General features: G+C 40.3%; 1 protein-coding gene across 1 annotated transcript in view; it reads right to left on the bottom strand.

Annotated features, from left to right (window-relative positions):
• Positions 1–13,055, bottom strand: part of SLC27A5 (solute carrier family 27 member 5) — a 52,596-nt gene that overhangs the window by 8,296 nt on the left and 31,245 nt on the right. Inside the window, exons 9-10 of the mRNA XM_085551374.1 lie at positions 7,959–8,056; positions 1,130–1,260 (exon numbers count right to left, since the gene is read on the bottom strand). Coding sequence (XP_085407500.1) covers positions 1,130–1,260; positions 7,959–8,056 — 229 coding nt within the window. The remainder of the gene's footprint in view (positions 1–1,129; positions 1,261–7,958; positions 8,057–13,055) is intronic.

The raw sequence follows: 13,055 nt of genomic DNA on the forward strand, positions 1-13,055 counted from the left end.
ACATTATATGGGATCAATGGGATCAATATGGGATCATGGACATTAATATGGGATCATGGATGTTAATATGGGATCAATATGGGGTCAGAGACATTATATGGGATCAATGGGATCAATATGGGATCATGGACATTAATATGGGATCATGGATGTTAATATGGGATCAATATGGGATCAGAGACATTATATGGGATCATGGACATAAATATGGGATCAATGGGATCAAAGACATTATATGGGATCAATGGGATCAGAGACATTATATGGGATCAATATGGGATCATGGACATCAATATGGGATTAAATATGGGGTCAGAGACATTATATGGGTTAAATTGGGATCAGTATGGGGTCAGAGGCATTATATGGGGTCAGAGACAGGACCCCAAACCCACTTATGGGGCTGACCCCAAACCCACTTATGGGGCTGACCCCAAACCCACTTATGGGGCTGACCCAGACCCACTTATGGGGCTGACCCCAAACCCACTTATGGGGCTGACCCAGACCCACTTATGGGGCTGACCCAGACCCACTTATGGGGCTGACCCAGACCCCAAACCCACTTATGGGGCTGACCCAGACCCCAAACCCACTTATGGGGCTGACCCAGACCCACTTATGGGGCTGACCCCAAACCCACTTATGGGGCTGACCCAGACCCACTTATGGGGCTGACCCAGACCCCAAACCCACTTATGGGGCTGACCCAGACCCACTTATGGGGCTGACCCCAAACCCACTTATGGGGCTGACCCAGACCCCAAACCCACTTATGGGGCTGACCCAGACCCACTTATGGGGCTGACCCAGACCCACTTATGGGGCTGACCCCAAACCCACTTATGGGGCTGACCCAGACCCACTTATGGGGCTGACCCAGACCCACTTATGGGGCTGACCCCAGACCCACTTATGGGGCTGACCCCAAACCCACTTATGGGGCTGACCCCAAACCCACTTATGGGACTGACCCAGACCCCAAACCCACTTATAGGGCTGACCCCAAACCCACTTATGGGGCTGACCCCAAACCCACTTATGAGGCTGACCCCAAACCCACTTATGGGGCTGACCCAGACCCCAAACCCACTTATGGGGCTGACCCAGACCCACTTATGGGGCTGACCTGGACCCTGATGAACCTCGGTGCCGCGTATTGGGGCAGGCTGTCGCTCATCGCCCCATAGATTTTCTCCCCATTGAATTCGTGTCCTGGTTTGAGGCGCACAGCGGCCATCCCACATTTACCTTCACAGCCTGAAATAGGGGAATTTGGGGTGAAATTGGGGGAATTTGGGCAAAATTGGGGGAAATTGGGGGAATTTGGGCAAAATTGGGGTGAAATTATGAGAATTTGGGGTAAAATTGGGGTGAAATTAGGGGAATTTGGGCAAAATTAGGTCAGTTTGAGATGAAATTGGGGTAATTAGGGTCCAAAATAAGGGCAATTTTGGGTGAAATTAGGGGAATTTGGGGCAAGATTGGGGTGAAATTAGGGGAAAATTGGGGTGAAATTAGGGGAATTAGGGCAAAATTAGGTTAAAATTAGGGGAATTCAGGCAAAATTGGGGTGAAATTGGGGGAATTTGGGCAACATTGGGGCAAAATTAGGGGAAATTGGGGGAAAATTGGGGGAATTTGGGGGAAAATTGGGGGAATTTGGGCAAAATTAGGGTGAAATTGGGGGAATTTGGGGCAAATTTGGGTCAGTTTGGGGTGAAATTGGGGTAATTAGGGTCCAAAATAAGGACAATTTGGGGTGAAATTAGGGGAATTTGGGGCAAATTGGGGTGAAATTAGGGGAATTAAGGCAAAATTGGGGGGAAAATGGGGGAATTTGGGTTAAAATTGGGGTGAAATTAGGGGAATTTAGGGCAAAATTAGGGTGAAATTGGGGGTATTTGGGGCAAATTTGGGTCAGTTTGGGGTGAAATTGGGGTAATTAGGGGCCAAAATAAGGGCAATTTGGGGTGAAATTACGGGAATTTGGGGCAAAATTGGGGTGAAATTAGGGGAATTTGGGCAAAATTGGGGTGAAATTAGGGGAAATTGGGGGAAAATTAGGGGAATTAGGGCTAAATTGGGGTGAAATTAGGGGAATTTGGGCAAAATTGGGGTGAAAATAGGAGAATTTGGGCAAAATTGGGTGAAATTAGGGGAATTTGGGGCAAAATTAGGGTAATTTGGGCTAAAATTAGGTAAGTTTGGGGTGAAATTGGGGCAAATTGGGGCAAAATTGGGGTAATTAGGGGACAAAATAAGGGCAAAATTGGGGTGAAATTGGGGGAATTTGGGCAAAATTGGGGGGAAATTAGGGTGAAATTAGGGTAATTAGGGCAAAATTAGGGGAAAATTAGGGGAATTAAGGCAAAATTGGGGTGAAAATGGGGGAATTTGGGGTAAAATTGGGTTGAAATTAGGGGAATTTGGAGCAAAATTGGGGTGAAATTGGGGGAATTTGGGGCAAATTTGGGTCAGTTTGGGGTGAAATTGGGGGAATTAGGGTCCAAAATAAGGGCAATTTCGGGTGAAATTAGGGGAATTTGGGGCAAATTGGGGTGAAATTAGGGGAATTTGGGCAAAATTAGGGGTGAAATTGGGGGAATTTGGGCAAAATTGGGGGGAAATTAGGGGAAAATTGGGGTGAAATTAGGGGAAAATTGGGGTGAAATTAGGGAAATTTGGGGCAAAATTAGGTTAAAATTAGGGGAATTAAGGCAAAATTGGGGTGAAAATGGGGAATTTGGGTTAAAATTGGGGTGAAATTAGGGGAATTAGGGCAAAATTGGGGTGAAATTGGGGGAATTTGGGGCAAATTTGGGTCAGTTTGGGGTGAAATTGGGGGTAATTAGGGTCCAAAATAAGGGCAATTTTGGGTGAAATTAGAGGAATTTGGGCAAAATTGGGGGGAAATTAGGGGAATTTGGGGAAATTTGGGGTGAAATTAGGGGAATTTGGGGAAAATTGGGGTGAAAATGGGGGAATTTGGGGTGAAATTAGGGGAATTTAGGCAAAATTGGGGTGAAATTAGGGGAATTTGGGGAAAATTGGGGTGAAAATAGGAGAATTTGGGCAAAATTGGGTGAAATTAGGGGAATTTGGGGCAAAATTAGGGTAATTTGGGCTAAAATTAGGTAAGTTTGGGGTGAAATTGGGGCAAATTGGGGCAAAATTGGGGTAATTAGGGGACAAAATAAGGGCAAAATTGGGGTGAAATTGGGGGAATTTGGGTTAAAATTGGGGTGAAATTAGGGGAATTTGGAGCAAAATTGGGGTGAAATTGGGGGAATTTGGGGCAAATTTGGGTCAGTTTGGGGTGAAATTGGGGTAATTATGGGCCAAAATAAGGGCAATTTGGGGTGAAATTAGGGGAATTTGGGGCAAATTGGGGTGAAATTAGGGGAATTTGGGCTAAAATTGGGGTGAAATTAGGGGAAAATTGGGGTGAAATTAGGGGAATTTGGGGCAAAATTAGGTTAAAATTAGGGGAATTAAGGCAAAATTGGGGTGAAAATGGGGGAATTTGGGCAAAATTGGGGTGAAATTAGGGGAATTAGGGCAAAATTGGGGTGAAATTGGGGGAATATGGGGCAAATTTGGGTCAGTTTGGGGTGAAATTGGGGGAATTAGGGGCCAAAATAAGGGCAATTTTGGGTGAAATTAGGGGAATTTGGTCAAAATTGAGGTGAAATTAGGGGAATTTGGGGCGAAATTAGGGGAATTAGGGCAAAATTGGGGTGAAATTAGGGGAATTTGGGGTGAAATTGGGGTGAAATTAGGGGAATTTGGGCAAAATTAGGGTAATTTGTGCTAAAATTAGGTCAGTTTCGGGTGAAATTGGGGCAAATTGGGGCAAAATTGGGGTAATTAGGGGACAAAATAAGGGCAATTTGGGGTGAAATTAGGGGAATTTGGGGCAAAATTGGGGTTAAATTAGGGGAAATTAGGGCAAAATTGGGGAAAAATTAGGGGAATTTGGGCAAAATTAGGGTGAAATTAGGGGATATAGGGCAACAATGGGGTGAAATTAGGGGAATTTGGGGCAAAATTAGGTTAAAATTAGGGGAATTAAGGCAAAATAAGGGTGAAATTAGGGGAATCTGGGATGAAATTAGGGGAAAATTAGGGGAATTAGGGCAAAATTGGGGTGAAAATGGGGGAATTTGGGGTGAAATTAGGGGAATTTGGGGACAATTAGGGGAATTTGGGGTGAAATTAGGGGAATTTGGGGTGAAATTGGGGGAATTTGGGCAACATTGGGGTGAAATTAGGGGAATTAAAGCAAAATTAGGGTGAAATTAGGGGAATTTGGGCAAAATTGGGGGAAAATTAGGGGAATTTGGGCAAAATTGGGGTGAAATTGGGGGAATTTGGGGCAAATTTGGGTCAGTTTGGGGTGAAATTGGGGTAATTAGGGTCCAAAATAAGGGCAATTTTGGGTGAAATTAGGGGAATTTGGGGCAAATTGGGGTGAAATTAGGGGAATTTGGGGTGAAATTAGGGAAATTTGGGGAAAATTGGGGTGAAATTAGGGGAATTTGGGGCACAATTAGGGGAATTTGGGCAATTTGGGGCAAAAATGGGGGAATTTGGGGCAAAATTGTGGCAAAACTTGCAGAATTTGGGAAAAAATTAGGGCAAAATTGGGGTATTTTGGGGCAAAATTAGGGAAATTTGGGGTGAAATTAGGGTGAAATTGGGGGAATTTGGGGTGAAATTAGAGGAATTTGGGCAAAATTGGGGTGAAATTGGGGGAATTTGGGGAAAAATTAGGGGAATTAGGGCAAAATTGGGGTGGAATTAGGGGCAAAATTAGGTCAGTTTGGGGTAAAATTGGGGTAATTAGGGGCCAAAATAAGGGCAATTTTGGGTGAAATTAGGGGAATTTGGGCAAAATTGGGGGGAAATTAGGGGAATTTGGGCAAAATTAGGGTGAAATTAGGGGAATTTGGGGTGAAATTGGGGGAATTAGGGCAAAATTGGGGTGAAATTAGGGGAATTTAGGGCAAAATTAGGGTGAAATTGGGGAAATTTGGGGCAAATTTGGGTCAGTTTGGGGTGAAATTGGGGGAATTAGGGTCCAAAATAAGGGCAATTTTGGGTGAAATTAGGGGAATTTGGGGCAAAATTGGGGTGAAATTGGGGGAATTTGGGGAAAATTGGGGTGAAAATGGGGGAATTTGGGCAAAATTGGAGGGAAATTTGGGGAATTTGGGGCAAAATTAGGGGAAAATTAGGGGAATTAGGGCAAAATTGAGGTGAAATTAATTAGGGGAAATTGGGCAAAATTGGGGGGAAATTAGGGGAATTTGGGGTGAAATTAGGGGAAAATTAGGGGAATTAGGGCAAAATTGGGGTGAAAATGGGGGAATTTGGGGCAAAATTAGGGGAATTTGTGCTAAAATTAGGTCAGTTTCGGGTGAAATTGGGGCAAATTGGGGCAAAAATGGGGTAATTAGGGGACAAAATAAGGGCAATTTGGGGTGAAATTAGGGGAATTTGGGGCAAAATTGGGGTTAAATTAGGGGAAATTAGGGCAAAATTGGGGAAAAATTAGGGGAATTTGGGCAAAATTAGGGTGAAATTAGGGGATATAGGGCAACAATGGGGTGAAATTAGGGGAATTTGGGGCAAAATTAGGTTAAAATTAGGGGAATTAAGGCAAAATAAGGGTGAAATTAGGGGAATCTGGGATGAAATTAGGGGAAAATTAGGGGAATTAGGGCAAAATTGGGGTGAAAATGGGGGAATTTGGGGTGAAATTAGGGGAATTTGGGCAAACTTGGGGTGAAATTAGGGGAATTTGGGGCAAATTTAGGGGAATTTGGGGAACAATTAGAGCAAAACCGGGGTAATTTGGGCTAAAAGTAGGGGATTTGGGGGCAAAATTGGGGCAAAATTCGTGGAATTTGGGGAAAAAGTAGGACAAAATTGGGGTAATTTGTGGCAAAATTAGGGGAATTTGGGTGAAATTAGGGGAATTTGGGGCAAAATTAGCGGAATTTGGGGTGAAATTTGGGTAATTTGTGGCAAAATTAGGGGAATTTGGGCTAAAATTAGGGGGTTTGGGGGCAAAATTAGTGGAATTTGGGTCAATAACTCCAATTTTAACCATTTTGGTGCCTTCTTAGCCCCGTGTTGGTAGCTATGAACCCCAACGGGCTCCTATTTTGGGTCAATAACTCCTATTTTAACCATTTTGGTGGCTTCTTAGACCCATGTTGTTAATCATGAATCCCATCAGGCTCCTATTTTGGGTCAATAAGTCCTATTTTGGGTCAATAACTCCTATTTTGAGTCACTAAGTCCTATTTTAACCATTTTAGCCTTCTTTTGGGTTCTTAGACCCACGTTGTGTTGGTCATGGACCCCATCAGGCTCCTATTTTGGGTCAATTTGTCCAATTTTAACCATCTTGGTGCCTTCTTAGACCCACATCGTGTTGATCATGAACCTCATCGGTCTCCAATTTGGGGTCAATAACTCCTATTTTGGGTCAATAACTCCTATTTTAACCATCTTTTGGGTTCTTAGGCCCATGTTATGTTGGTCATGGACCCCATCGGGCTCCAATTTTGGGTCAATAACTCCATTTTTAACCATTTTGGTGCCTTCTTAGCCCCACGTCGTGTTGGTCATGAGCCTCATCAGGCTCCTATTTTGGGTCAATTTGTCCAATTTTAACCATTTTGGTGCCTTCTTAGCCCCATATTGGTAGTTATGAACCCCAATGGGCTCCTATTTTGGGTCAATAACACCAATTTTAACCATTTTGGGGCCTTCTTAGACCCATGTTGTTAATCATGAATCCCATCAGGCTCCTATTTTGGGTCAATAACTCCAATTTTAACCATTTTGGTGCCTTCTTAGACCCACGTCGTGTTGGTCATGAGCCTCATCAGGCTCCTATTTTGGGTCAATAACTCCTATTTTGGGTTAATAACTCCTATTTTAACCATCTTTTGGGTTCTTAGCCCCACGTTGTGTTGGTCATGAGCCCCATCAGGCTCCAATTTTGGGTCAATTTGTCCAATTTTAGCCATTTTGGTGCCTTTTTAGCCCCATATTGGTAGTTATGAACCCCAACGGGCTCCTATTTTGGGTCAATTTGTCCAATTTTAACCATTTTGGTGCCTTCTTAGCCCCACGTTGTGTTGGTCATGAGCCCCATCAGGCTCCTATTTTGGGTCAATAACTCCTATTTTGGGTCAGTAACTCCTATTTTGGGTCAATAACTCCTATTTTAACCATTTTGGTGCCTTCTTAGCCCCACGTTGTGTTGGTCATGAGCCCCATCAGGCTCCTATTTTGGGTCAATAACTCCAATTTTAACCATTTTGGTGCCTTCTTAGCCCCGTGTTGGTAGTTATGAACCCCAATGGGCTCCTATTTTGGGTCAATAACTCCAATTTTAACCATTTTGGTGGCTTCTTAGACCCATGTTGTTAATCATGAATCCCATCAGGCTCCTATTTTGGGTCAGTTTGTCCTATTTTAACCATCTTTTGGGTTCTTAGACCCACGTTGTGTTGATCATGGACCCCATCAGGCTCCTATTTTGGGTCAATTTGTCCAATTTTAACCATCTTTTGGGTTCTTAGACCCACGCTGTGTTGGTCATGAGCCTCATCAGGCTCCTACTTTGGGTCAGAAAGTCCAATTTTAACCATTTTGGTGCCTTCTTAGACCCACATTGTGTTGGTCATGAGCCCCATCAGGCTCCAATTTTGGGTCAATTTGTCCAATTTTAGCCATTTTGGTGCCTTCTTAGCCCCATGTTGGTAGTTATGAACCCCACTGGGCTCCTATTTTGGGTCAATTTGTCCAATTTTAACCCTTTTGGTGCCTTCTTAGCCCCGTGTTGGTAGTCATGAACCCCACTGGGCTCCTATTTTGGGTCAGTAACTCCAAATTTAACCATTTTGGTGGGTTCTTAACCCCTCTTTGCTGCTCACCCGGCACGGCCACCCCGTAGACATTGACCTCCTGGATGAAATCCACCATGGATAGCGCCGCCTCCACCTCCGTCGTCGCCACATTCTCACCTTTCCAGCTGGGAATAATCAATACAGAAGGAATTGATCGATATCAGATGGGATTGATCAATAGCAGATGGGATTGATCAATATCAGATGGGATTGATCAATAGCAGGAGGAATTGATCAATATCAGATGGAACTAATCGATAGCAGAAGGAATTGATCAATAGCAGGAGGGATTGATCGATATTAGATGGAACTAATCAATAGCAGGAGGGATTGATCAATAGCAGAAGGAATTGATCAATAGCAGAAGGAACTGATCGATATCAGATGGAACTAATCAATATCAGATGGAACTAATCAATAGCAGGAGGAATCGATAATCAATAGCAGGAGGAAATGATCAATAGCAGGAGGAATTGATCGATAGCAGGAGGAATTGATCAATAGCAGGAGGAATTGATCAATAGCAGGAGGGATTGATCGATATTAGATGGAACTGATCAATAGCAGAAAGAATTGATCAATAGCAGGAGGAATTGATTGATATCAGAAAGAACTGATCAATAGCAGAAGGATCTGATCAATAGCAGGAGGAGCTGATCAATAGCAGAAGGAACTGATCGATATCAGAAGGAATTGATCAATAGCAGAAGGGTCTGATCAATAGCAGGAGGAAATGATCAATAGCAGGAGGAATTGATTGATATCAGAAGGAACTGATTGATATCAGAAAGAACTGATCAATAGCAGGAGGAGCTGATCAATATCAGATGGAACTGATCAATAGCAGGAGGAATTGATCGATATCAGAAGGAACTGATCAATAGCAGGAGGAATTGATCAATAGCAGGAGGAACTGATCAATAGCAGGAGGAATTAATCAATAGCAGAAGGAACTGATCAATAGCAGGAGGAACTGATTGATATCAGAAGGAACTGATCAATAGCAGGAGGAACTGATTGATATCAGAAGGAACTGATCAATAGTAGGAGGAATTGATCAATAGCAGGAGGAATTGATCAATATCAGAAGGAATTGACCGATATCAGATGGAACTGATCAATATCAGATGGAACTAATCAATAGCAGGAGGGATTGATCAATAGCAGGAGGGATTGATCAATATCAGATGGAACTAATCGATAGCAGAAAGAATTGATCAATAGCAGGAGGAACTGATCGATAGCAGGAGGATCTGATCAATAACAGGAGGGATTGATCAATAGCAGATGGAATTGATCAATAGCAGGAGGAATTGATCAATAGCAGGAGGGATTGATCGATATTAGATGGAACTAATCAATGGGAGGAGGAATTGATCAATAGCAGGAGGAACTGATTGATATCAGAAGGAACTGATCAATAGCAGGAGGAACTGATTGATATCAGAAGGACCTGATCAATAGTAGGAGGAGCTGATCAATAGCAGAAGGAAAATGCCATTGATTACCATTAGAATTTATCGATTACCATTAGAATTGATCGATATCAGAAGGAATACGCCATTGATTACCATTGGAATCAATTGATTACCATTAGAATCAATCGATTACTATTAGAATTGATCGATTACCAATAGAACCAATCGATTACCAATAGAATCAATCAATTACCATTGGAATTAATCAATTACCTTTAGAATCAATCGATTACCATTAGAATTGATAGATTACCAATAGAAACAATTGATTACCAATAGAATCAATCAATTACCATTGGAATTAATCAATTACCTTTAGAATTAATCGATTACCATTGGAATTGATCGATATCAGAAGGAAAACACCATCGATTATCATCATAGATGGAAGAATTGATCGATATCAGAAGGAATTGATTGATATCAGAAGGAATTGATCGATATCAGAAGGAATTGATCGATATCAGAAGGAACTGATCGAGATCAGAAGGAATTGATCGATATCAGAAGGAAAACGCCATTGATTACCATTAGAATTGATTGATAACCATTAGAATTGATCGATATCAGAAGGAAAACGGCATCGATTACCATCATAGATTGAAGAAGTGATCGATATCAGAAGGAATTGATCGATATCAGAAGGAATTGATCGATATCAGAAGGAATTGATCGATATCAGAAGGAAAACGCCATTGATTACCATCATAGATAGAATTAATCGATATCAACGCCATTGATTCTCATTATAGATGGAAGAATTGATCCAATATCAGAAGGAAAACGCCATTGATTACCAATGGAATCAATTGATTACCAATAGAACCAATCGATTACCAATAGAATCAATTGATTACCATTAGAATTGATCGATATCAGAAGGAAAACGCCATTGATTACCATTGGAATCAATCGATTACCATTAGAATTGATCGATTACCAATAGAACCAATTGATTACCAATAGAATCCATTGATTACCAATAGAATCCATTGATTACCATTAGAATTGATCGATTACCATTAGAACCAATCAATTACCAATAGAACCAATCGATTACCAATAGAACCAATAAATTACCAATAGAACCAATAAATTACCAATAGAACCAATCGATTACCAATAGAACCAATAAATTACCCATAGAACCATTCAATTACCAATAGAACCAATCGATTACCAATAGAACCAATCAATTACCAATAGAACCAATCGATCACCAATAGAACCAATCGATTACCAATAGAACCAATCAATTACCAATAGAACCAATCAATTACCAATAGAACCATTCGATTACCAATAGAACCAATCGATTACCATTAGAACCAATCGATTACCAATAGAACCAATCAATTACCAATAGAATCAATCAATTACCATTGGAATTAATCAATTACCAATAGAACCAATCGATTACCAATAGAACCAATCGATTACCAATAGAACCAATAAATTACCAATAGAACCAATCGATTACCAATAGAACCAATCAATTACCAATAGAACCAATCGATTACCATTAGAACCAATCGATTTCCAATAGAACCAATCAATTACCAATAGAACCATTCAATTACCAATAGAACCAATCGATCACCAATAGAATCAATCGATTACCATTAGAACCAATCGATTACCAATAGAATCAATCGATTACCAATAGAACCAATCGATTACCAATAGAACCAATAAATTACCAATAGAACCATTCGATTACCATTAGAATTGATCGATTACCAATAGAACCAATCGATTACCAATAGAACCAATCGATTACCATTAGAACCAATCGATTACCAATAGAATCAATTGATTACCATTAGAATTGATCGATATCAGTTGGAAAATGCCATTGATTACCATTAGAATCAATCGATTACAAATAGAATCAATTGATTACCATTAGATTTGATCGATATCAGAAGGAAAATGCCATTGATTACCATTATAGATAGAAGAATTGATCCAATATCAGAAGGAAAAGGCCATCGATTACCATTGGAAGCAATCGATTACCATTGAAATCAATCGATTACCATTAGAATTGATCGATTACCAATAGAACCAATCGATTACCAATAGAACCAATCGATTACCAATAGAACCATTTGATTACCAATAGAACCAATCGATTACCAATAGAGCCAATCAATTACCATTAGAATCAATCGATTACCATTGGAATTGATCGATATCAGAAGGAAAACGCCATTGATTACTATTAAAATCAATTAAATAGCATTAGAATTGATCGATATCAGAAGGAAAACTGCATCGATTACCATCATTGATGGAAGAATTGATCGATATCAGAAGGAATTGATTGATATCAGAAGGAATTGATCGATATCAGAAGGAATTGATCGTGATCAGAAGGAATTGATTGATATCAGAAGGAATTGATCCATATCAGAAGGGATTGATGCAATATCAGAAGGAATTGATCGATATCAGAAGGAATTGATCCAATATCAGAAGGAATACGCCATCGATTACCATTGGAATCAATCAATTACCATTAGAACCAATCGATTACCAATAGAACCAATCGATCACCAATAGAACCAATCGATTACCAATACAACCAATCGATTACCATTAGAACCAATTGATTACCAATAGAATCCATTGATTACCATTAGAATTGATCGATATCAGAAGGAAAACACCATCGATTACCATTGGAATCAATCGATTACCAATAGAACCAATCGATTACCATTAGAATTGATCGATATCAGAAGGGAAACGGCATCGATTACCATCATAGATATAGAAATATGGCATCGATTACCATCATAGATGGAAGAATTGATCGATATCAGAAGGAATTGATCGAGATCAGAAGGAAAACGCCATTGATTACCATCATAGATAGAATTAATCGATATCAACGCCATCGATTACCGTTATAGATAGAAGAATTGATCGATATCAGAAGGAAAACAGCATCGATTACCATTATAGATAGAAGAATTGATCCAATATCAGAAGGAAAACGCCATTGATTACCATCATAGATGGAAGAATTGATCGATATCAGAAGGAAAACGCCATCGATTACCATTGGAATCAATCGATTACCATTAGCATTGATCGATTACCATTAGAATTGATCGATATCAGTTGGAAAACGCCATCGATTACCAATAGAATCAATCGATTACCAATAGAATCAATTGATTACCATTAGAATTGATTGATATCAGAAAAAAAACGCCATTGATTACCATTATAGATAGAAGAATTGATTGATATCAGAAGGAATTGATTGATATCAGAAGGAATTGATCGATATCAGAAGGAAAACAACATTGATTACCATCATAGATAGAATTAATCGATATCAACACCACCGATTACCGTTATAGATAGAAGAATTGATCGATATCAGAAGGAAAACAGCATCGATTACCATTATAGATAGAAGAATTGATCCAATATCAGAAGGAAAACGCCATTGATTACCATCATAGATGGAAGAATTGATCGATATCAGAAGGAATTGATCGATATCAGAAGGAAAACGCCATTGATTACCAATGGAATCAATCGATTACCATTATAACCAATCAATTACCATTAGAATCAATCGATTACCATTGGAATTGATTGATATCAGAAGGAAAACGCCATTGATTAC

Source organism: Coturnix japonica, chromosome 6 (genome assembly GCF_054131305.1).
Source record: "Coturnix japonica strain WE chromosome 6, WE-NBRP24, whole genome shotgun sequence".
NCBI classification, from domain to species: domain Eukaryota; kingdom Metazoa; phylum Chordata; class Aves; order Galliformes; family Phasianidae; genus Coturnix; species Coturnix japonica.